This window comes from Pseudomyrmex gracilis, unplaced genomic scaffold (assembly GCF_002006095.1).
Source record: "Pseudomyrmex gracilis isolate BER0280 unplaced genomic scaffold, ASM200609v1 scaffold_57, whole genome shotgun sequence".
Classification (NCBI taxonomy): domain Eukaryota; kingdom Metazoa; phylum Arthropoda; class Insecta; order Hymenoptera; family Formicidae; genus Pseudomyrmex; species Pseudomyrmex gracilis.
In genome coordinates, this window is record NW_018020641.1 from 488665 (window position 1) to 514833 (window position 26169).

General features: G+C 38.6%; 3 protein-coding genes across 8 annotated transcripts; 1 reads left to right on the forward strand and 2 right to left on the reverse strand.

Annotated features, from left to right (window-relative positions):
* Positions 1-431: 431 nt before the first annotated feature.
* LOC109853946 lies at positions 432-17122 on the forward strand. 4 transcript variants are annotated; one of them, XM_020426544.1, is made up of 11 exons: positions 432-1037; positions 2924-3032; positions 6885-7043; positions 8631-8979; positions 9778-10146; positions 11025-11212; positions 14521-14650; positions 15690-15830; positions 16056-16240; positions 16324-16535; positions 16702-17122. In XM_020426544.1, the coding sequence occupies exons 2-11, from the start codon at positions 2967-2969 to the stop codon at positions 16823-16825; spliced, it is 1923 nt and encodes a 640-aa protein (XP_020282133.1). In that variant the 5' UTR covers positions 432-1037; positions 2924-2966; the 3' UTR covers positions 16826-17122. The 4 variants fall into 4 exon arrangements, with proteins under 4 accessions (XP_020282133.1, XP_020282134.1, XP_020282135.1 ...); XM_020426545.1 differs by lacking the exon at positions 432-1037 and adding an exon at positions 1905-2150; XM_020426546.1 differs by lacking the exon at positions 432-1037 and adding an exon at positions 2209-2251.
* A 44-nt stretch (positions 17123-17166) lies between these two features.
* LOC109853975 (dnaJ homolog subfamily C member 22) lies at positions 17167-20517 on the reverse strand. The gene is made up of 5 exons (XM_020426605.1): positions 19877-20517; positions 19351-19498; positions 18553-18917; positions 18362-18469; positions 17167-18285 (listed from the first exon to the last, which is right to left on the reverse strand). The coding sequence occupies exons 1-5, from the start codon at positions 20198-20200 to the stop codon at positions 18076-18078; spliced, it is 1155 nt and encodes a 384-aa protein (XP_020282194.1). The 5' UTR covers positions 20201-20517; the 3' UTR covers positions 17167-18075.
* Positions 20518-22128: 1611 nt separating this feature from the next.
* Positions 22129-25946, reverse strand: LOC109853976 (aldose 1-epimerase-like). Of its 3 annotated transcripts, none has more exons than XM_020426607.1 (6): positions 25868-25946; positions 24398-24646; positions 23707-23915; positions 23141-23508; positions 22588-23013; positions 22129-22338 (listed from the first exon to the last, which is right to left on the reverse strand). In XM_020426607.1, the coding sequence occupies exons 2-6, from the start codon at positions 24439-24441 to the stop codon at positions 22258-22260; spliced, it is 1128 nt and encodes a 375-aa protein (XP_020282196.1). In that variant the 5' UTR covers positions 24442-24646; positions 25868-25946; the 3' UTR covers positions 22129-22257. The 3 variants fall into 3 exon arrangements, with proteins under 3 accessions (XP_020282196.1, XP_020282197.1, XP_020282195.1); XM_020426608.1 differs by lacking the exon at positions 25868-25946 and adding an exon at positions 25103-25127; XM_020426606.1 differs by lacking the exon at positions 25868-25946 and adding an exon at positions 24762-25055.
* Between the last annotated feature and the right edge of the window lie 223 nt (positions 25947-26169).

The following is a 26169-nucleotide window of genomic DNA, read 5'->3' on the forward strand; positions in this document are numbered from 1 at the left end:
GATTATTCACAATAATTCGCGCAAGATGCAGCTATCTAGAGGAAATCTAGAGACTCGCTAAAAAAAATTCAAAATCCACTAGATTTGTGTTTTAAAGATATAAATTATATATTAATTACGTAGATATAAAATTACGTAATATATATAAAATGCAGTTTTTTAATTAAAATATTTTTTGTATTTAATTGTTACCAAAGTGCATTTGTTAACTTAAATCTCTGTAAACACGCATGTACATGTTCGAGTTATATTACAATAGGTGTACAATAGTCTATCTTTGTAAACGGAGGCGCTTCTCAACAATATTATTTTCACGAATAATTCTCGTAATCTATTAATAGAACGTTCAAAACCTACTGCCAACTCGTAGTATGTTCAGTGACATTTAGTATTATCTCACGCGGAGGCATAAAATTATTCTCGGCATAACAAGCTATTATCATCGTCGCAGTTCGGCGATACGCATCTAGGCGTCAAGGCGTTTTTTCTTTCTCCGCCAAGGTGATCGAAATAATAAGCACGTTTCGGCTAAATATATGTCATCGCGCTCGCGCGATATGTGATTTATTTCTATATCGTCGATATTTTTTTTCGGTTCGACACGTCACTGTCCGATCGCATCGCGCTCGCTTCTCTCTCACCGGTCGTCGTTTATTAATCGCGTCCGATCCCGGCGGTCTCAGAAATAGCATACGTGTTGCTCTCGCCGATATTCGTTCTCGCGAAACGAAGGTGACGGCCTCCAGATTCGTCGTTTTAATGCGGTTCGATATAATGCGCGACAACAATTCGGAAGTGACCGCTGATGTCGACGAGTTACGCGTACACGTGTTTCCACAGTGGATCGAGCACGATCCGGGACGTCGTCTCGACGTTAATAGGTAGATCATCAATCGCGGGGACGTGTGCTCGAGCAACGTTATGTAAATTGCTTGTCGCGACACTCGACAATTCTGGTTAACGATGACACTGATGACTGCCACCAGCTGCTTTTAATCAGAAATTGATCGTTCGGAGATAAGTTCAGTTTCGAATATGTAAGTTCACATAATTTTTTTAAATGTAAACACACGATGATGATCACTTTCATGTGTATACTCCGGTAGCGACTTTATATTCATATAAATAATATACACGGATCACACACACACATGAAAGACACAGATGTCAAATTCTGCATAAAACAAGAGAACCTTTTAAAATACTGTCAAAAATAGATATCTCTTAGAATATTATCGCCAGCGTTATCGATTCGCTTTAGGATTTGCTCATCTGTCATCCATGTATAGTGACGCATGATAACGTCGAATCGTATCATTTATACCGTGCGATACGTAAGTGCATCATGAAGCACGATAAAATTCGCGATATACGCGAATACGCGGCTTTGAAAAATCGAAAGCAAAGCTACGCGCTCTTCACGTCGTTACAGATAAGTCGTACCCACACAGCCGTTGAGACATCGAAGCTGCGAAAAGCCTCGGTATAAACATACGAAAATAATGTTCGCTCATAAAAAAAAAAATGACGTAAGATTTTTTTCGCGAAGTACCAAAGTCGCGCGCATTAAAATCCTGCCGATTCCAATTCACTCGTTAAAATAGCATACGTTTGTTACGCTGCCAAGTGATCTGTGTCCGTTTTGAGATCAAATCTCACATCAAATTTGTTTCGTGCGTTTTAGAGTGCGAAGCACTCGTGTACGCAATAAGCGCCATAAAATCGGAGACGCAATTAGAATTCCGTCGCAGGCTTTTTCGAGCATCTCGCTAGGAATGCGACGTCGTCGGCCGCTAAAAGCGCGCGGGAGCACATCTTCCTAATTTTCCATCACAGCGCGAGCTATCGTAACACCTGGCTGAAATTCGCGCCTGCGTGATGACGTGAATCTCGCTCCAGCCCTCGTGAGACTTTCGGTGTGCGAGGGTGCAATTTAAACTTTGGCCCAGTAGCCAATCAACCCCTTGACGAACGGACGATTCGTAGAAAGTCGGTGAAAAATTAATACTGTCCCGTGACACGACGTGTTCGTTCGTTTCGCGCAAATGGTCCGATTTGTGCACTCGCCGCTTCGTTTCTTTGAAAGAAAACTTTCGCAAGAATTGTGTTTCAATCGTAATTCAAGAATAGAAGGCACCGGTTGCGCAAAGGTAATGTTTTTCGATGTCATCGAAACGTCCGATGCCTATGTATATTACTGTTTACGCCCGGAGCGATCACATCACGATCGCGGATATTGTGAAAGTAAAATGTAAGTTTCTTCTTTTGTTTTTTTGTTTTTTAAAAAAAGTAATTATATAATTACGCGCGCGATGAATTAATAATAATGTATATGTAATTTAAATGCATTATTACTTGAAACAAAATTGTACTTTCGAAAACTCGATTGCTACTTTCTTAACTTAAATGTATTTTATCAAGAAATTATAAGTTCAAGGTAATGTGTGTTTCGCAACTCTCTCTCTGTTCACGGAGTGATTGCATGAAGAATACGAGAGATTCTGTCGCTCTCGTCTAAGGCACCTAATTACGCGATACGGATTTAGAACACACGTGGCGCAGTGTCTGTGGCCCTAGTACAGATACTCAAAAGAATCACGCCTTAGACCGTGACTCATTGTCAGAGTGCATCTACGAGATTAAACACGTTAAGCTATAACAGAGAGTTCATTAGTTTTCGTTCAATATCGTAACTGCGATAGCCATTAATCAAAATTAACACAATAAGTATGTTGAAATTAATTACTATAAAAAAAAAGTTATGTTTATTTTTTATTTATTGACGTTTAATTGAATATTTACGCACGGTTTTTAGAATATTACATATTAATTGCAGAGTAAAAAAAATCTTATGAAACCTGTGTGAAATTTTTTGCAAATCAAAAACATGGGAATTTATTTTATAATTAATTTCTTTTTTTAGTGCCTGAGAAGAGCAGATCGCGACGACGTATGCGACCACGGTCATGGTCTTGAGCGAAACATTTACGGACTCCAGCTTCTTGGCCATCGCATCGTTTAAATTTAAACCGGTAAGTCTCTAGGAGAGACGTTTTATATTTAATAAGAGGAGAGCTTTGAACTCCGTGAATAAGCGTGTCAAATTACAGACGTAGCGTCTTGAGATCATGATTGTGTCCTGAAAATGTCAACGACATGACACAACGCACGTGACTACAAACCAAATATTCGTTATTAGATAATATCGCGTGAGACTTATCAACACTTCTTACAACAACTTTTGCACGTAAGGAATCTCGATAAAAAAAAAATTGCATCGCGTTCTAGCGAATTGCCGTGAAGCTTCTCTCTTCATGTGACGTGTTGGAATTTGCCCGTCAAGTCTAATAGCAATTAGCGTCTGCCGCATTTAAATACAGTCACTAGACAATGTTTGAAACTCGCTTTTCTTTCCGAATATATCGCATATATATACATTTAATTAAATAATAAATTTAAGAAACACGGCACAAATAAAAATAATTACACATTCAATTTGCAAATAAAAACTTTAAAGAATAAACTTGTGAATTACGCAAAATTAAAATTAATTAATAAAAAAAAGTTCTTTCCTTCGTCTGTGCTATATAAAAACGCTCCCGTAGTAATTTCTCGAAATATCACAGCGCCACAAGTGCAACATAGTCGTTCGTCCAGTAATTAACAAAGTAAATTTTTAATTATGCTCCTCAGAGAGAAAGAGAGAGAGAGAGAGTTCATTTCGCGGGAATCGCGTGCATGAACATTGTTTCAAAGAGACGTCCCATTTTCTGTGTCACTGTTGCCGAGTGGCTTTTGACGACGGATTTTTTTTCGCGGCGGAAGAGACGTATCCGCATAAACGTGAACTCGTGTTCCAATGCCAAACTTTGTCGGGGGTGCCGACCTTGGCACGAAAGGCCTATTCGAGACGATTAGGAGCTCGCGTGCTCGGTTCTGCGCGCTTTACCCTCCTGCCGCTTCTTATCAGAACTATCCCTCCATCATTTGGCGCACGTTCTCCACCCATTTCTTGATACTCGTCAAACGTAACTTCATCTACTTGTAAATGTCACTTATCTGGATTAATAACTTAAATTGTTTATTAGGTATATTCTCTCGCTTTTTCTCTGATATAATTATTTTTCACGTGATTTTGATTTTTCTTCCTAAAAAATTGTGAAGACACATCTAAATTAAAATTTGCGTAATAAACAATAAGTAATTTTCTTAAGTAATTTCTTTTAAGATGCTAAAAATGTAAAGTATTCTTGTTCAATTAACCTCTAAGCAAACTCTTTCGATTAATTTCTTGGCGTGCTAATTTCTGTCTTTCGTGAAACGAGAACGGTGTGACTAATGACAGATAAGGTTTGTTCGGCGTTGGCGCTATTCGAGATGACGTTACGTACATGTAGCTGTAGTGGCTGCCAGAGCGACGAGCTTCTCATGCAGCGAGTACGGTCAATCAATGTCAGAAAGCACGCACGGCCGAAAGTCAATCAGACGAAGCTTCCGCTTGGCGCTGATGATCATCCCTCGATGGAGTTACAGCCGAAACGCGACGCGCAGCCTTTATAAATCAGACCTACCGACGTTTATCAGACATATCGCGAGAATATCGATCTCGATGTCAAATCCGATCTCGGCGGTGCATCAATCCCCGGATATTTCCTTTGCGAGCTTCGTTAATTCGTAAGAGAGCCGCGCAAAGATTTAAGAGCACCTCGTTTTTCATAGAACGATTCTTTTTTTTTTTTTTTTTTTTTAAGGGAGATTTTTACATTCAACAAATGAAAAAAGTTGAAATAATTTTAGAATAACGTTAATGTGACAAGAATTCGATACATAAAAACTGAAATTATGAAAAAATTAAATTATATTTTTTCCAAACGGAAGAATCGCATATATGTTTTAAAATATGTTTTATGAGATTTGAAGCGCCGTGGTTCCGATTGACGTCGCATTATTAAAATCCTAACTGACAGCGTGTGATACATGTAGTCGCGATTAATCTTCCGCCGCGATACTGTTCTGTCATTTTGATTAATCAGCTGCTCTCTTATCTCCGTTCGTGACGACTTCGTGGTAACGGGGGGATCTGGTCTGCACAAACGAAACTGTCAGATATCGGAAAAGTACGTGCCGCGAAAAATTTGTTGCGCACGAAACGAGGAAGCTTTTTCTCTCTCTGTGACGAACGACGATCGCTCTTCCGGCCATTGATCATCTCGCAGAGAGAAACGCGGGGATCAAACCCGCTTACGGGGGAATAGATGCGCATGTTGAACATCGTATTTTACAGCATTCGATATTGTTTCATACGTTGTTCTCGCGCCGACACACAGACGGAAGCTTTCACGGAGCGACGCATTGTTTGGATATGAAACGGTCTATTCAGGATGAGTGCAAACACGGGTAGAAATCGAGCGACGAAAACTCGATAACTAGGGCGATAACTCCACGCCCATTTAACATAGTCGGCTTGTGCCAGTTTCGTTCACGACCAAGTCAAAATCTCGAGATCTTCCATCTTCTATATATTCACGGTTAGTTGCCTCGTTGCCTTTCGCGCTAAATTCTCAGTTTTCCCGATAAGCTCTTCGTAGACCGTTTTAGCAAAATCTCGAATCTTTCAAGCCAAAACGTTTTTTGATAACTCTCGTTAAAAATGCATTCCTAACTCTAATTCGCGATAATACAATTCTTTCTGTTCACACAAACAGTTTGGCTTGAGGAAAGACTCAGAGAAGACCCTCAAAGTTATAACGAGAGACAAACACGATGGCTTTTAACGAGGTTGCCTTTGTGTACAGATGTTTTTTTTTTCTTTTTTTTTTTTTTTGTTAAAAACGAACAGTGCTTTCAAAATGTCGTAAAAATCAATAATAAATGTACATCGGAAAAATTGAAAGTGTTGGCGTAGAGCCAGGATTATATTGTGCGCTGTGTAGCAGCGCGCCGAAATAGCGCGGTTCGAGAGATGAAAGCACAATTTTACGCGAGTACCGCGAAGTTGGCTTTGCTGTTGAAAATCGCCTTGCCGCTTTTCGCCTCGGATTTGAAGTAATTTCCGTCGGCCGGCCGTAAAGTTAACGGCGCGCTAGCACGAGAGAGGAAAAAAAAAGGGAAAAACAATTCGGTTCGCGCACTCGTCGGAACTGTGTAGCGCATTTGCCTGATTAGAAACGCCAAACAAACGAACAAAGTTTCTTCTTTCGATCAATAGACGGATGCGCTGTTTCAAAACGTGTTTTCCACACACAGCGCGTTATTGAAATATTCATACAACGTACAATAAAAAGAAAAAATTCGATTTAATTATAAAACCACAAAAAATTATACATCGAGACGAGATAATTTATTTATCGATCGCGCTTTTTCGCATTTCTCGTAATTTCTAGCTCACGCGTTGATAAATCGCGAAACAATAAAAAAAAAAAAAAAAAAAAAAAAAAAAAGAAATGTAGGTTGAGAGAAGACGCGATTCTCCAACGCGCTTCGGCGGAAGTCGCGACGTTTGCGTGACAGGAGAGTCGATTCGAGTTTCCGACGATAAAAGTGTTCTCTCCCACGTGTTTTAATTTAATATTGCAGCCTCCTTCAAGTATCAATGCATTTCTCGGTCAAGCGTATAAATCTCGAGGCAGAAAAAATCTGAATCAACGAATCAGGTAACGATCATCCGTCGATCTTATACCGATTGATATATGAAGTACTCTCTTTCGGTCACTGAACATTTTACTCAAAATTTCATTGTCATTTGAAACAATAAAATCTTTATCGGAACAGAATCTCCTTTTTTCTTTTCATGCATGATCAGATTGTTATTTCGCGCTCTCCGAGTCAGTCTTATTGCTACGTGTCATATTTCTAAAGCAAAGTTATGTGTCGTTTTTTTCTAGCTTGTTACGCAGTCCCGACCTTCGACCATGGTGGGTGGTCGTAAGGTGAAGCTCGCGACGAGCAACGGAACCACCGCCATGTCTGTGGTCACCGGCGACGTTACTGGAAGCGACAACAACGTCGTTGTCTCCACTGTACAACCGACCACCACTCAGCAAGTAAGTTCTGCCTCTCTCGCTCTCTCGTGTAGTGCATCCTCGTTTTCATTACGTCGACGCGAATCATCGACGGGTCGGTCGCGCGACGACAACTCGCGGCCTCGAGAGAGCGAGAGCAGTAGTCTATCTCGCGGGACGCGCGAACTCCTCCGCAAAAGTGTCGACTCCCGCCGGTATCGGACTCCCTCGCGCATTCAACGTCCGCGAAGTTAGCGCTTCGCTAGACACATTGTGATTATTCCGGGCAAAAAAAAAAAAAACAAGAGACAGTTGTACCGTCGAGAGAAGCGCTCTTGAGACACGTGGCGCGCACAATATAAACGAGACATCTCTCTCTCTCTCCATTCTCTTTAGTCAAGCGAAGGGATCTAAATTGCTTTCAGAGTAAGTTTATCTAAATTTTGATAAATTTTTATATTTTGTATATACAATATAATACAATGTACACATATATATATCTCTCTCCATTCTCTCTTTCGCCGAGCGAAGGGATCTAAATTGCTTTCAGAGTAAGTTTATCTAAATTTTGATAAATTTTTATATTTTGTATATACAATATAATACAATGTACACATTATATATATAAATATGTGTATAAAAGATAAAAAAGTTTTTATGAAAAATAAAAATTAATATATTTAAAAAAAATAGTCTTCTGATTGCAAAATATTAAAAGAAGCGATACATTTTTCTCAACAATGAGTATTAATTACCGCGAGAGTTCGTGCGCGATTGGAAAAGTTTTTTTTTTTTTATTTATCGAAACTTTTTTGAGAAAATAGTAACACAGAAAACACGTAAGTGCGCAACAAATACACAAAATGATCGTGAACGTTTAAGGGAAACGTGAACGTGGCTCGCATTCGTGCATTAATAACGCGCGTGTGTACGTGCACCGGCCGACGCGAGAGCTTAACTGACATATAAATAGCGCGTTTAAAGAGAGCCGGCTAGAACTCTCTTGCGTGTACGACTTGCGAGCTCATCAGGAAGGCGCGAGTCGTTTTCCGAGGAGGATCGCGCGGCTGGAGCGAATCTAGCGATCGGAGATGCGCAATCGTCGTTAGTGAGACGAGATCGAGAGATAAGCGAACATTTCTTTTTCAAAGTGCGTGCGAGTTCATCGATCATATTTTTTTTTTTTTTTCAGTCGCAATAGTTCTGTGTGAATAATTTATGAATATAGTGAGTGAATAGCGCGGAACCTTACAAAATCTTCGCTGACGCAAATCGCATGTTTCTTAAAGTGTGAAGAATCTTCACAAGCAAACCAAATTGTTGTTTTCATAACGATGTTGTCGTCCGTCACAATGCTCGATAGATATATTCTGGGAACTAGAGTTACATAAAAACTTTGCAAAATTTGCATATTTGCAAAGTGATAAAAGTAAAAATTTTTTCTCAAACGTAGTTGATTATATCTTGCAAATTAATTATCTTATTATTAGTTATCTTATTATATTATCTTATTATTAATTTATTATTAGTTTGCGTCAATAACTTTAAATGCAAATTAAAACACAAGATAGGTTTTCCGAGATTTGTCTCTCGAGATGTAATTTTTTCGTCGTTTCGTGCGCCCGACAGAAAGTCCGACGGATCCTTGAGGAGCAGGCCAGGTGGCGAGAAAACGGCACACGCAGACGCACGAAGTGCACATCGGGCTCTACGTGCGTTAACAACTACAGCATCGTCGCCTCTAGGGGCGAACTTGCTCGAAATAACTGCGTCGCGAGTGAAACAACTACTTTTACCAAGAAACGATCGTCCTCGATTGTCAACGGGAGAATCCACTCCAAGGAAGAAATCGCTCGCTCCGACGTTGCCGTCGACGAGAAGTCAAGGAAGTCGAAGGACGCGTCGAAGAATCCGAGATCGAACATTCAAACACGAGGAATAATCAAATCCGCTTCCGTGCCGAAGGATTTGAAGGAAGGTACGCGGCACATAATTTCTGAGCATTGATTCAATGTGTTTTAATCTTACTTTAATATTCTCGCAATATATAAGAGTGCAAATAATTTTTGCTCCTTCTTCCGTGATTATTTATGTATTCAGTTCAATTCTCGCCGTTGGCAAAACCAACTCGTTTTAAATACATGCACTTTTTTGCGACTATATTTCTAATGGAGAAGTTAATTTCCTGTACTATTTTTAATTTTTCTGATATTACTTGGCTGTGTGTAAAGAACGACGATGACGTACGTACATACGTTCGTGTTATATTTTCTCACACGCAAACAACTGACAAAAAACAAAAATATTTCATATCAGAAATCGCATATTCTTTATATTTCGTATTTTTTGTTTCTAATTAGAATTGCAAATGAAATGAAGTTGAAAAAGCTAAGTCTTGTCACGGCGTCGTTTGTGAGTCAATTTTTCACAAGCAGATCTACACAAACTATACAATACCGCGTATTAACGCTAATTAATTTATTTATACAAATATATTTAATCTTCTATCAAAATAAATTTACGTCACGCACATTTGTAAATCGAGCGCAAAAATTTGCTTTCGTTGCGCATCGATCCCAATGTCACGCGAAATTTCGCGACAATCATCTTTCGCACGATCATCAGCGTCGAGTAAAACACTTTTCACAAAAAGTGCGAAATTTCGCGACAATCTGTTTCGCGATGCCAACACGCCGCGAATCTGATAATGTGCGACCGGCGAGAACATCGTGGAAAGCGACACCGCGGATAAATATAGAATCGCGGTCTCGTGCAGGTCTTTCAACCAGGGAGAGAACATTGCAACGGGTGCCGGAAGAAGGTATCCTCAAGAGATCTTCCGCTTTTCTGGCGAATCTAACGCATCATCCCTCCGCTAAACTTGCCGATTGCGCTTCCTCGTCCTCGAAGCACTCCGGTCTGAAAGGATACTTTTCGATCCTGACAAACGGCGAGGACGCGCACTCGCAGCGTCTGCAGCAGTCGAGCAGCGTTCAGACACTATCGTCGAGCTGGAAGAAGAAGGACGTCGGTGTGAAGAAATCAGTTTCCTTCAGCTCCGACACCAGCTTCGAGGAGAAACGCACGCCACATCGAAAGTCTGCCGTTCACGAGGCCAAGATCTATCGCAAAGGCGTGCTTCAAGGTGAGTTTTGCGTGAGAACTTTCGATCGCGATAAGTTCATGAGTTTGCTAGCTGGATATTCCGGATAAAAAAAGCCGACAGTAGTTCTCTCTGAATAAAAAATCCATTTAAATAGATAGATATTATTGCGAGTAGAATTTGTTTCTCACTTGCTGTTCCTTCGATTAGACAGTCGAACTTCCTGAAGTCTTAAGTATTGTCTTAAGTAACCAACAACGCGATGCAGTTGTTCAGATCGTTATCATTACGTAAGCAGCAGCGATCACTTGTGTCGAAATGTTTTATTTGCATGAATTTTCTGCGTTGATACGCTTTTACATTGCTTTTTAGCGCCGAGCGATATCAGTCGCGATAAACTTGCGTTAACTGATAAGAGAGCAGCAGTGTTTGGATGTCGATAAACTTTGTTTTATATGTACACTGAGATAAAAATATGTTTTTCGGGTCAATGCGAAAGCTTTTAGATTTGCTTTCTCAGAATTAAAAAAAAATGCCGCCTTTAATGAACTGAGATAAATTGTTGATTAATTACCTTTTCTGCCACACTGTGCAAGAAAGAAATTTATAATTTGCATGAAATAAAAATCTTTAACGAAGAAACGCGTCTAGAAATAGACGCTTTTCAAAGTGTATAGTAGTTTGCAATTTACGACCGTGAAATTTGGAGTGACACGGCAATTTCGAGTCGCGTGAGATAATGAAATAGAATTAGTATTCAGTAGTAAACTCTGATACTTAAAGCTGATATATTATACACTTGCGCAAGTAATCCAATATAGAGCTTATCCGCGATTAGCGTTTAAGCCGAAGGTATTAGAAAGATATTAACGAGACGATCGTGAATTCTATTTTGTGTGTATGTGTGTGTGTGTGTGTAGACCGCGTGCGCGAAGAGACGACTAAAACAAAAGTGCCGCCGTCGTGGGAAATACCCTCTGGGGGCCCTACGGCCCTTTTGAGGGCCGCAAGAGAAGCGGACGACATCGGTCTCAAGGAAATCGTAGCGCAGGCCCGAAAAGTAGGACTGAAAGGCATGGACGTGAACGTAGTCGATGGCAGCGGGAGAGTGAGTTGAAATTTTCTTTAATTTAATCGAATTTAGTCTCTAATTACCACTACGTCCTGTAATTTCATATATTACCTACTTTATAACGTTTTTTGTTGCATCCTTTATTGTAGCGCGAACAGAGCGTAATGTTATAAAAAAAACTTTTATATTCTCTCTGTCAAATTCAACAAGTCAAGTCGGAAAAGTATGTTAAAAAGTATTTGTCAGAAAATACAAATAGTGAACATATTGAAAGTTAATCGATCGTTAATTAAGAATTGTTTGCGTTGAAATTAGCCGGCGCGTCTTTTTCGAAATTCTTTGAAAAGTGCGCCAACGAAACGGGAGCAGGTCCGTCATCTGACGAAATGGATCGCGTCGCTAACCGAATTCGCGCGACGAATTGGAAAGCCAACGGCAATCCGTAATTAACTGCGCGCGATTCGCGATCGATGAGAGTGCAATTAAGGCCGAAGCGAGCCGCGCGCGACGGCAGGAAACAAATTTCGCCTTCGAATAGGTCTCTATTTTTAAATCGGCTGGCTGGGATTCCGGCATCGCGATGCATGAGTTTCTCGCCAACTTCTCCCGAACGATTGGTCCGCGCTGTGTTATGCAAAAATGCACGCTCGCAACAATGCAAACCCACGTGGTACGTATCACGACGATTGATTGTCGACGAGATAACTGCGGTCCGAACACCGCGTTTTGTTATCTTTGTTGTTTGCCGCACGCGACTTCGCTTTCTTCTCATTTTTATCGAAATTTAATCAAGAGTATATATCAATACGTGAATCATTTGTGTGACTTTTTTTGTTTATTTTTTTCTGCAAGCTGTTTCTGCAGACACAACGGTTGAAATTCGGTTGTGGTATTTCGTGCTACTTCGCACCCAGGTACATCAGATAATTGATGATAATTAGCACGATGTTTAAAGAACTTTCTAATTGCTAGCGAAATTCTATGTAATTAACTTGATTGTTTCTCTGAAACTGTTCGAGCGGTTTAGAAAATCGATCTGACGAATGTAATCGATTCTTCTGCTTTTTCTCTTTCTGAACGATTCGCTCGGTAATTTTCCATTTTTGCACGACAATATGATATTTGACAAAAAAAATTCCGTTCTCGCAGTGGTGGTTTCATTAACACTCGTGCGCGATTCTCTCGTGCACATCGCCTCGTGGAAAAGTACCGAAATGCTCGACGACACCTAACTCTGCAATAAATCGGGTGTAAAATCGCGCTCTGAGATGTATAAAATTGGTTGCGCTTTTCGAGGGTAAACATATATATGTACATATAAAAACCTGAAACTTCGTGGAAAAAATCCAAAATCACTTTTTGTAACAAGAACTTTATACAGCGCGAAAGTTTAATTAAGAAACTTCGTTATAAACATTAAGTGAATTTTTTCAAAGAGTAGACTCTCATCAAACGATAACTCACGTTTCTCGTATCTCCGGAAGAGTTTGGGATAACTTCCTCATAGATGAGGACAACAACAACATCGTAAATAATAAATATACGCTTTATTAAAATAATTAAAAAAAAAATGTATAATTACGTATTATATTCTCGCGCGATTCTTTCAAAGACTGACCAACGTTCTCGCGATCGATACGGGAGCGCGTAATCTCGATTCCGCGCGGAAAACTTTTCCGCAGCTGACCGCATTCCGTGTGCGGCGGTGTCGCGCCACAATTAAAGTCGAGTCGCGTCTTGTCTCTTCTGCCTCCAGCTAGAATGCGGTCGACCTTCGTGGAAAACTGAGTGGAGCGAACATTGTATATTAAAGCTGGGACATTTGTTTATTAAAAGAAGGCGCGTGTGTATGTCTCGGTACAAAATTGTAACAGATAACTCGAGTACCGTTAGCTGAGGTCAAGCACGTGGAAGGATAATTGCATCACGCACCCCGTCCGCAGGCGAAATGTTCGCTCTTTGGTTCACGTGCGTGAGATGTTGATGACGGTGTCACCCGTTTAAAAATTATTGTGTCCAACCCTGGGATTGCATTAGAGGCGACGTGTGTCTGATTTCCTTATGCGAAGCGAAACGAAACGTCTGCGATGATTCAACGGAGGCTGCGGATCAAAGAGTCCGCGAGGTCAGCTTGTTCCGTGTGTGTAGGATATGTGTAGGATTGATGGAAATGGAGCGTGGAGAATACATTGCGGAGCTGTCACATAAAGCGTGACAACGGTCTTACCGCGTGATTTGATTTCGATTTATTCGAATTCAATCGTAAAATTCAGCTTACTTTTAGATGATCCGAACATTTTGGGACAAAACAAGGTATAACCAAATAAAATCCTATCTATAAATCTGTGTTACACATGTGTAATCTACAAAGAATCGATGCACACACGTATGTTGTATGTCTAAATGTATAAAGTCAAAAATAGAATTCTCTCCCGGAGAAGTTGTTAATCAATTATACGTGTACATTGTGGAAATGTGAGAGCTTAGATGATAATAAAAATAGAAATTATACACGAATATTCGACAGTGTTGAAAAGTTTATTGCGACACAAAGAAATAACCACACACGTTCCGTATCCCCACGTGTGTGTGTTCTGTTTGTAAAAAAACAGAAACTCATATTGCGTTTATACCGACTTACATTTGCGCGTATCGTCTTGAAAGCGACTGCATCTTCTTTCGAATGTTTGTTGGCGCAATCCGCGCTTTGACATCTGTTTGTATATTGGCGCGCGTTGACGCAAGCACAGCAATAACGTTCCATCGTCAATAGCCACTTAATAAATTGATTTTTATCGGATGGTCAGTCTATTGTGCATATTGACGAAGGCGGCAAACAATAGCGGAATAAAGAGAACACATCTTCCACCGGGAGAACGTGTCATGTTCTTTCCAACGCGATGTTCAATACTTTCTGTTAAAAACGCGGTAACCGAGTGAATAAAAATGTTCAAAAACAAATCTGATTAAAAAAAACTTTGTGAAAAATATAAAAACAAAAAAACGTGATAATAATTCGCCGTAAAAAAAGTTGCTGGAAAAAAAATTAAATTCCGTTGAATTTAATTGAACAACGTATAAATCTTAATTAAAATTTTAATTCGCTCGCGCGCATCCATCTCCGCCGCGAGTTAGATTTAGTAGATTAAATCTATTAAATCTACCGTGCCCTGGAATCACGCGCGCGGTTTTTCATGTCACGGTCAAACGCGCGTAAAAGAGACATTGGTATAATCCCGCGTGTTAAGGTCAAAGACGTTAATAAACGTTTCGTGCGAATTTACGTAATCGAGTGTGCTTTTTCGGCGTAAACTGAAGCCGGGATTATTTGTTTGCGAGTGCAGACGGCCATAAGCTACATGGCTGGGAACGGAGCGGCAGCGATGCTGGAACTGGCACTTTCTTTCGAAGGCGTGGACCCGAATCTGCCTGACAACGAGGGAAACACGCCGCTTCACTTTGCCGCCCAGGCCGGTGAGCAATTTGACTACGTTGCGAATCGATTATGGTGTATGTTACACAAATCGAATAAATAATCGATATACTGTGTGATACGCACAACATCGGCAAAATATAAAATCTTTATTCATATGGATTCTAAATGTAATTCTTGAAATCTTATTTTTGGATCGTTTGATATCTATCTCCTATTATTATTGTTATTATTATTCGAATTATACCCAGCGCTTGTGTAATAATATCACCGATGACTACTCGAGGCTTCATCGCGGTTTCAAAAACTAAAAATATCCGTTGCAACAATTCTATTCGGCAATTTCAAAACTGAAATACGAGCGAGAGTAAAATTGGCGCTTAAATATATACATTCACGGAGAAAATGGCAAGAATAAATATATTACATCAATCGTGCGCGTGAACTTAACGCCGATGAGTGGGCGTCCAAGGTGTGTTACGGTGTTTTTATAGGAACTTTTGTGAAATTCGGAAAGTTCCGACACCGAAGTTTAGAACATAATTTATCCCGGTGTTTATGTCTCTGCTTCTTTTCTGCAACGCTATCACCCCCTCTCGACGGGTGGCCACGTGGTCGCGTATTTTATATACATCCGTGTTCGCATCGGAGAATAAAAGCGTAACGAAAAACATAGTGGGGCAAAGTTCAAAGTAATTTTGGGTAATATCTCGAAAATAGTTTAATTAAGTAATTTATCTTGTTGCATACGTGTGTGCGCAAATTGCAACAAAAATATCACGGTAGTGACGGTAAAACATTGGGAAATGTTTAAAAACGTGATTTAAGTTCCAATATCAAATCCGGGAGTCGGGAGTGTTTTCGCCCCCCGGCGCAAGGATTCCATCGCGTCACACAGACGGCCGAAAATAGCAAGAACGTTAAAAGTACTCTCCGTGTGAGATATACGCGCAACGATGACGCGTGCAGACAAACATTCCGGGCCAAATATCGCGAATTATGAAATATACGCGAGCGCGAGAAAATCGACGCACCCCGGATGATGTCAGTACATGTTTCTCGTTACGTATTTGCGGACAGGACAGACCGAATGCCTCAACATCCTTCTTCAGAGATGTCCGGATATCGAGGTGGACGCCAGAAATACCTTGGGCTTCACGCCGCTAATGAAGGCTGCCCTTCAAGGTAGAACAAAATGCGCGAAGATACTCTTGTTCGCCGGTGAGTTGAAAAAAATAAGTAATTCAACAGTACAATTATATCACTTCTAATGTTTATTACATAAGAATTTGTAAAACAATAACTCTCGATATAAAAAGAATCGAGTATCTCATGTTCTCGATGTATCGTCAAAAAAATGTAATCCTTTTCAATTTCATCTTGTTGCGCGTCTCGCGTTTATAATACAATAAAAAAAAAGTCACAGTTTCACAAATTGCAAATTAGGTGCAAACCCAACATTACGTGATCACGGTAGGGGCCTGAGAGCCGAGCAGTGGGCGAGGTTTTGTGGCAGGTATGTGTGCGCCGAAGTGATCGAGAGATTCGCCAGACACCGTCTGTTGGAGAGGACAACGTCCTGTCGTTGGGGCAGCGAGCCCGAATTGGCTGCGAAAGTGTTACAAGGAAAGGTATATCTTGACATTTTTCTTGATCGAATTTCTTTTGCGTTGAAAAAAAAAAAAAAGATATACAATCCTGTTTAAACACATAGGTAACGCCTATACCTACGACGCCTATGCCACAACCCTCGGGATTGAAGTCGAAAATAAGGAAAGTCTTCCGCACCTCTTCCAGTCCCGATCGGACTTTTTCTCTAGTATCACAACTCACCAGCGCGGCTCTGTGCGCGAGCAGTCCTGCGTTGCCGAAACCGTCACCCGTTGTCAAGAGTCTTTTACGACCACTGAGCGTTCCCCAGTTGAGGTAAAAGAATGCATCAGAGAAGATCAAAAACTAACATTAGTTTAGTTAAAAAAATTTTTTTCAATAAAATAGCACTTTGCATAATTGCAACTTTCATAACTTGTTTACAAAGTCACATAATATCAAGGCTCATTTTGTAAGTGCTGATTTTTTTTGTTGTACACAGGGTGACGTTGGTTTCGCCACAGGACTTTTTAGAAAAGACCTCGGATAAGTACGGGTCGAGTTTCACGGATAAGATCGAGAACTCCATCCCGAAGCCGCCGCGCTCGAAGAAAAAGAGCAAGTAGTCTAACGTAAAGTTTCCGCGCGGCCGCGAACACGTGCCGCAGTTAGTCGCCCGCTTCGCGTTGAACAATCGTGAAGGAAAATTACGCAAGTCTGCTTGACGTAAAGACAGCGAGATGAAGAAGAGTGTTTATGATCTTCCGATGATCGTTTACGTGTTATCCGATTCCACACACCGTTGTTGTGTCCGTGGCCGATCGACCGACCGGAGCCTTCAAGTAGATCATACACGGAAAAAAAGATTTGCTAGAATAGCAAGAAATTAGTTATTATATGGCCAGCAAAAAAACATTTGTTAAGTTTATTAAAATTTTTGTTTCGCCAACAAAACATTTTGTTGATGAAACAAAATATTTCGTAGAGTCAACCATTTTTTTTGCTAATCATATAATAGCAAAACTTTTTTTTTTTCCGTGTAGGTATATATCCGTTTTTACCTCGCGAAGAAATATATTAGTGATGCATTTCTTTCGGAGGACGTTTTCGCGGACACATCAAAGAGAAAACCCCCTCGAAACCCGATCGCTCCCGATAAATCACTATTTCCAGATAGTGGCTTACCCTGACGTGCTGCTTGAAACGTTGTCATGTTTACGGTACCGTACTCGAGATTGTTTTCGGTGTAAACCACCGCCGCGGCCGAATGCATAAACACTCAGAACGGTCGAATCTTATTTTTAGTTGAGACTTATAATGGATCGTTCAACGTGGCGAAGCAAAATACGTTGCGAACGATGTTTACAAAAGATCGGAACACGAGAAACTTGAGAAATCACGTCAAAAAATTACCTCGAACAATCGTAATGTTGTGTGAAACCTGGAAAAAAAAAATTTTCTTCTTATTCACTCCAAATATTATAAAATTCGATTTTCCCACAGAACGGAAATGTGTATGTCGAGCTGAAGCGAATTTCGGGAGAGTTTCATCGAGAGAGTTAAAAAAGTGATCGCGCACGAGCGAGCTTGCGATTGTCGCGTTAATCGCAAGTCTCGTTTCAACTTACAAAATATACGTTTTATGTACAAGAGATTTTATATCGATACAGTTATTATCAGATGATTGTTTAAATAAATGTCTTCTTAATCAACTGTGTATCTTTTGATTGGAGAACGAATACTGTACTTATTTTTGAAAAGCAGTAACGGAAGAAACGTTTGAGATTATTATTGTGTTTTCTTCATATAGATCCGTATAATATCTTTCTCATTCAATTATAAATGTTTAAATCAATTGCAAGAGATCGCGCGCGATTTATTCGTTCGAACGACGGTTTCGTCGCTGTCTGCGATTTTTCGCTTGCGATAGTATTTCGTACGCTTGTTGAATTTCCATAAATTTTTCTTGAGCCTTGCGTCGTTCCTCCTCCGAACCCTTGACTTTGTCAGGATGATTATCTCTCGACAAAGTTCTCCATCGCGCTGTTACTTCGTTTTGCGAAGCGGTTTGCGAGAGACCCAAAACCTACAAAGTTTACGAAATGTTAATGACTTCGGTCGTTAAGTGAACTCAAATCACGAGAACACAGTCACAGCCCGACCTTGTAAGCGTTTATCTCGCCTCGAGGATCCGTGAGATCCACCAGTTGCGCCCAAGTTGCCCAGAAGCCTTGGTGCTTCGCTTGTATCCACGTAGCTTCCAAACTAGCCTGAAGTACAACGAAGAAATTTTTATCAAATAAATTGCGCCGTAATGGTAACTCATCTAAAACTTATCGTATATCACACTCACTTTGAATTCCGTCCAAATGGGTGACGTGAGGAAGTGCTGTATCGCTTCTGAGAGCTTGATTTCCTCACCTTCGCTATCCGTAACAACCGCGTTGAAATAAAGATAACTGCCGATTACGGCAAAGTAGAGCATAAGCGCTAATCCTAAACACGTCACTCGTCGGATGAAACTCCTTCGTTGTTTTGGTTTCAGCCGCCACTGTTTGCTAAAGTTATCGAAACTCAAGCTCGACGCAAGTACCATAAAAAATATCCACATGCTCTGATCGCCTATGTAATGCGAAGTCGGATACAACATATAGGCTGCAATCAGTGGTGCTCTTATTGAACCCTGTTCTCTGCCGATGTTTCCAACTGTCCATACTCCTTTTTAATAAATAAAAATCGAAATAAATTACATTTCCGAAAATTTCTTTTACATTTTGATAATTACATGTTCTGTTATCGCAACATTTGATATTTTAGAGAAAAAAATTTTATCTCTAGTTTAATTAAAAAAAAAAAAAAAAAATTATTAAAATTATACAAAGACAAGAACATTGAAGTATTTTGATGAAAACTTCGAAAGAAATGTCTAATAACATTCGCATAATAAAATTCGGAAAAGACAGAATATAAATCAATGATAATTAGTTTTCGCAATATTTTTTGCTTGTCGCACAAGACACTTCTGCATTCCTACGTAACACTTGTGACCTTAAAACATTATCAATTTTTACATAAATTAGCGATAAGAAAATATGCGTAATGTAAAAAAGCATTTTTCTCTTGTCGAAAGTTTAGCTTTAGCTTTTCTTACCCAACGCGATCACAGTCGGTATCAAGAGCAACAGGTGCCGGAAATTAATACCGTATATTTCTTCTTGCGGAATCGCGCTGTTAAACACCTCGGCCCATAAGTAGGCTACGGCGGTCTCTGCCAAGAATCGCACCGTGGAAAACGGCGGCTAAAACAAAATCAACAAGTTCTGAATTTCCGTCATCGAATATTTTACAAAGCGTTAATTGTGCTGTGAATTTTTACGTTCATCAACTTTTCACGTATTTCTGTTGTTTTGCAAAAGTCGCAAAACTGAATATCGTTTAAATATTTACACAACAAATATTTACACAACATCGTGTTACGCGACGTCATCAATTTTTCGAACGTTGACAGCTCGAAGACGAAGATTTGTAGGTACGCGACGAAGCGTAATAAACGAAGGTCGATTAAATAAAAAAAAGCACACATTTTTCAGAACTCAATAACGTCGTCATCATTTATCGCTTAGGTTTTATTATTATAAACGCGTGTGCCGAAACATGTATTTACCTTTTCTATTTACCTTTCGGTTAGATCTGACTTTTCGTTTGAAATTCTCGATAAACGCTAAGTCGCCGTTCGCATCGGCCACATACGCAGGTATCCTGTAAATATCTCTGAACCAACCACAGCCTAGATAACCACCGAATGTGCTGATATACACAAAGGCCTGATCATCTCTGCCGAGATATGTGTGATGAAGCCCGAAGAATCCTCCGAACAACCACAACAAGTAAGTCCAAAATATCGATTTTTTTCCTTCACCTTGACTCTCTTCGATTTTCAATCCGTTTTTCTTTGCTTTCTCCATGTTATTGTTTTTAAAATAAAGCAACAAATTGTTCATTTTAGTTCGATCGTCAATCGTTCTTGAACGATCGCGCGACGAGATCGTCAATATTGTTTTTATTTTAATTTTCGCACGTGACACCAAAATCCACAATAGAAGTATCTTCGTATTTTCTCGTACTATTTCGTCACCTACCGCATGTTTCACTTACGAGATCGCGCGTTCTTCACGCTATACAAATTTCCTTTTAAAACAAACACACCTGTCGGAGGAGCAACGACGAATGACGGTCATAGTTCCATCCGTACCGGTTCAACGCTCCACCAATTCAGGATATAACGGTATCAGTTCAGGGACGTAACAAGCACACGAGCAGAAGTAAAAAGACTTAATAAAACGTAAGCGATAAGCAAATCAACCAATCACAGGTTCAAAATTCTTTTGAACGTAGCTTACGTTCGAGAGAATGCTTGTTTGAGATTGGTTTATTTATTGCTTAAGCTTTTTTGTGTGCCATAATCTTAAGTAGGTTTTTATGAAGAAATTAGGCCAACGCGCGCGGAAGAAGAACACACACAAGTGCGCAAAATTTTTCAGTATAACATTTGTTTATTTTATAAAATTAATGTATTTCTAGTTACAGTATCTATTACACGAGTGCAACATTTGGAGAATTTGGTGAATTTATAAACTCTTAATTTTATTATTATTATTATTATTATTTAGGTAACTTATATCAGTCTTTACTTATTGTCTCATTTGATTTATTTCAATTTTGCTTCTATTTTTTTTTATAAGAGAATGTGTTACTCGCTACTTTTTTCCAATGACTGTTTCTAATACAAATATATGTTGGATACAATTTTTTTCTATGATATATCAACTATTGGTATAAGATATTAAATTTTGAATCTACTATCTCGATTTATAAAAAAGTAAAAAAAACATGTATATATGTTATATTACGTTCGAGGTGGTTAATGTATGTCGATATAACAATGATACTTGATGCAGGCCGTGCAGGCAGGGACTTTAATGTGTTTAGTAAAGTAAATAAAATAATATAAAGTTGTACTTTTTATTGTTAAGATATTATTGCTGCATTATTAAGTGCAACTTAATGTTGTGTAAAAGCGATTAACGACTGTAGTGGGAAATTAAATTCCAGTAGAACTCCGATATATCCTAGTCTTTAATTTTAAAACACACCTATTGTAGATTTAAACCTGTGCGCAAACGGTGACGCAAGGACCTTCGGTCGCGCATGCTCAGAATCTCAAACTCAGATCACACAATGTTGATGTCAGTCGATATGATAGATTTTCTAACCTTAAAATTTCTCAATTTTAAGACTTAATTATTTGCTTGACAGGACAGAACAACGCTTTTTTCTGCCAGAATCTTTCGTTTTGTACAGAAACGGATTGAGTGAACATAAAATCATCAAAATCAGTCTCGAAAGACGAAGAGTGAACCGGTTTTAGTTACTGTACGTAAATATGTTAGGTTAACGCATATTTTTGACATTTATATATGCATGATGGCTTATATGTGTCAATTTTTATAGAAAACGACACTAACACTAGCTTTATATTTACATATTGAAGCTTCCACATTCAGGAAAATGTGGCCTTTAATAGTGAGATCGCTAGGTCAATTTGGTAAATACATTACAATTCCGTTTGTGGGTCTTATTGGATTTATTGGATACAATGTGGAGGGATGGATATCTGATCGTTACACACCAGCAACAGCACCGATCACGCAGCAAAGACAGGAACGATTATTGCAAAACATTGATTCCTCAACCACCAAAAAGAAACACAATCCTTTAGAAGTTAACCTTTCGCCATCGTTGTCTTCAAGTTAATCTATAGGTGCATAGTGTATTGCATCATTGTTTGTAAATTATTCCTGCTATAGCAATGTGTAAACAAGTTTTATATAGTGTGGTATTTTAAAGAAAAAAATTTTAATTATTAATGTACATAAAAAATATTTAATATAGTTGCAATTACAAAAGAGCATTAATAGACAGATTCTTCTTTAATATTTGTATTATTATTATATAAATTCTTCCAGTTTACTCTGAAGAATGCAGCAGGGAATAGATTTTAAATTTCCACTCCAAATTTGTATATTACAGTGTGATTGTACGTATCGCCTGGTCGTAATATGCTGTTTGGAAAATTTTCCTGTAAAACATTTAATTATTCTTATTTGATCTAATCTGCAAGTATGTATATATGATATAGCAGAATAATATTCTAGTGAATCGGTGATATAATTTGAAAGATTTACTATCCAACTTTCTAAGTCTGATTTTATTACAGATATTCTTTTATATGGTATTATTATTCTGTTTCGTATACAATGAATTATAAAGACAGATATTTATATATACAAACTAACGGCAAAATAGTTGAAGATTGAAAAAAACTTACATGATTTACGGCATCGGGATAATTTTGTGTTTCCAAGCAGAAAGCGGCATGTTTGAAATATGATGCTGATAATTTGCCCAGAACACCTGTGTCATTTTTTTCGGGTAGAAAATTGGAAGTATATAACTGCACACCCGGCTGATTCGAATGCACTTCCAAAAGACGTCCCGAAGACGGATGCAGCACCTTAGCAACAAAGCTGACCTTTTTGTGATCATGCGGTTCCGGCAAACAGAAATTGTAATCATAACCTCCGCCTGGTACTTCATTAATAACGTCACCTAGAACGGTGGAGTTTCTAAGATCCATAATGCTATCTTTAACAGGCCTAAGCTCGCCGGTGGGAATGCTTTCCGCGTCTGTAACAGTCCAACGATCTGCATTCATCGTGAACACGTGTTTGTACAACTCTGTTGCGTTTGTGGTCTGGAAAGAAAATAAATTATTTACAAACAGTGATCTGATCACACAGTTGATTACTTATCGCATTCGAAGTATAGGTATAGGAAAGTAGTCATCATGTTCGAGATAACAAACTTGTGTGTATACATACATGTCCAGCAAGATTGAAGTAGCTGTGATTCGTCAAATTGATCGGAGTAGCTTTTTTAGATGTAGCCTGCATCTCTATACGTAGTTCTCCATTGTCGCACAATTGGAAGATAACTTTTGCTTTCACTTCCCCTGGATAGCCTTCGTCGCCATCGGGACTGATCAAGGTCATGACCACGGAATTGCCCTCAACTGTCGCATTCCACACCTTCATACTCCATCCGCGAGTACCGCCGTGAAGACTATTCTCGCCTATATTTTTCGATACATTGTAACGTTGGCCATCTACGACAAAGCTTGCTTTGCCGATACGATTTGCAACTCGTCCGACGGTGGCACCGAAATACGGATTATTTGACGACAGGTATCCTAAGATATGATTACATGACTTATTCAGACCTCAACTCTCATTTCAATTTACTTTTTACATATATAAAAATGTTCTAAATACTGCAAATATTATTAATGTGTATTAAACTTTTAATATTTTTGTAAAAAGTTTTGGTTTACTTTTTTATCGTTTTTTTCTCTATATATTATATAAATAAAACAGTTTTTCAAAATTACCTTTGATATCATCAAAACCAAGCACAACATCTGCTACGTTACCCTCCTTATCTGGTGTCCTGATGGATGTTATTGTTGCACCATATGATATAACATCCACTTCCTGACCAGCTTGATTTTTCAGGGTAAACTTTTTCACTTCCTGACCATTTACCGAACCCCACGTTGTAGTTGTGACACTTCCTTGCATTGTCGTAGCCATGCTTGTCCTTTGTATGCCAGGATAAATTTGGTGAAATTTTTTTTTAATTAAAATTTATATCTAGATGTTATCTCTTAAAACAAAGTTTTATCCACAATTTGTATTTAACAAACACAAATTATTATAGGATGAATCTTGGAACGACAGCGTAACTGGTGAAGGTGAACTCAAGAGCAAACTGTACGCATGAAGAGAGTTGAGACTTAAATGATTCAATCAGCAAATTATGAAGATAAGACCCTTCACGATATATATTTCATCGCTTACTGACGGTGACGAAAATATGTTGCTATGCGAAACGGTAGCGTATCGGAAACGCGCAAATTATCACAGTTTATCACATGATGTAAATAACTTTCTTTTAAAATTGTAAATCTTGTGCAAACAGAATACGGTATATAATTAGCAGCGCGATAAAAATTATTACATGCAAAGTAAAAATAAAAAAGAATGAAAGTTACAAAAGAAAAGATTGTATATACTACTTACCACAGCAATGAGAGAAGAACTACAAATGTGATAAGAGATAACATAATTTTGTTAATAAGATATTAATAAGATAAAAAATATTCAAAGTATTATAATTCAAGACTCGGAGCTGGTTTCGGCTTCGGATGTGTCAACTGGATTCTGTTTTTCAATCGCTTTTATCAATGAACTTGAGATGTGCAGTTCTTTTTGTATATTTTTGAAGTTCAAATTGATATTAAACGTGTCGTTTTGAATATCTTGTAGATTCTGCAATAAATGCAAGTACTATAGATTATATTTCATTGTAAGTTAGGATTTTATAATTTGGTATATATAATATACCAATCCTTTCACTTTTATTTAACCTCTAACTTAATCTAACCATTTTTATACTCTTATAAAGTGCCATTTCTTGTTCCTCCGTATACGGTTCATTAAAAGATAAGACAGATGACGAAATTGATGAATTGTTCATATTGTAAAACTTGAAGTATTAACAAGAATTCACAGATTTTTCAAACAGACTAAATGCGTTATAAAGCGTTCAGTTTAGCAGAATTCAACGGTTGAACGGTTATTAATCCAAGTACTGACAAATGGTTCGTTCAAAAAGAACCAAGTTCACAATTTCGTTCATTCAACATATGATTAGCACAATTACTTTCTATACATAATAAATGTAAATTGTCAGCATTATATAATTTTTTAAATAGAAAAATTTACCTAAAAATAAAAAATATATTCAGATAAAATATATGTGTATGTGGCTGTATTCGTTTTTTGCTGGCAGTACTGAAAATCTATAGATTCATGTCACGTATACTATAGATCTTTCAGTACTGCCAGTAATAACCGAACAACAGAGCTTGTAAGGCTGCGTGCGATCCGTTTTATGCTTGATCGCGCATTTATTTGTAGTATATGTCACGTATACTATAGATAAATGCGCGCTTAAGCACGAAACGGACCGCGGCCTAATAAGAGAATTTAAGTTGCATTCGGAAGGCCTATTCTACAATACAGTCGTAAGCCGTAAGTCGTAAGAAATTGACCGATCACAATCGATTATTCTTCTGTAATTTATCTGTAATTGCTCTATTTCTTGCGACTTACAGCTTACGACTGTATTGTAGAACAGGCCTGAGTGGTTTTGATGCATATATGGCTCAAAGGACCGAACTAAGCTAGTCCATACGCCAAAACCAAGAGCGAGACAGATGCTTTCCCTTCTGTCTCTGTCTTTCAGCATCTGGAGCATTGTATCATACTTGATACAATTTTTTTGCATTTACTTTTTTCATAGAATAATAGGTTTTAAGATTGTATTGCTTTGTGTCTGCCCAATCTGTTAAAAAATGTATGCTAAAAATGTATGTGAGTTTTTGTTTCGACACAAAGAATGTTTCATATATTTTATATCACTATAGTTATCTTATAATCGTGTAGTTAGTGAACACGTTTTTCGGCGTTTAGTTTAGTGACACGCACCTACTTTGTTTAACAACATTTACTCTTGCACAAGACAGAATCTAGTCGCGGAACAGTGCGCATAAAAAGCTCGTTCTACACTAGCAAACGCAAGTCGCAGGTCTCATGAAAGTGACTAATTGCATTAGTCAATTAAATGAATCAATTCAACAACATGATTGATCAATTTCGCGAGACCTTCAATTTCTATTTGCGTTTCGCGACCAGTAGATATTGGATACCGACTATAGAGATCTTGTAAACCGACATTCCACGGGATAGAACCATGTTTACGTTTGAACATAGCGTACGTATCGACATGT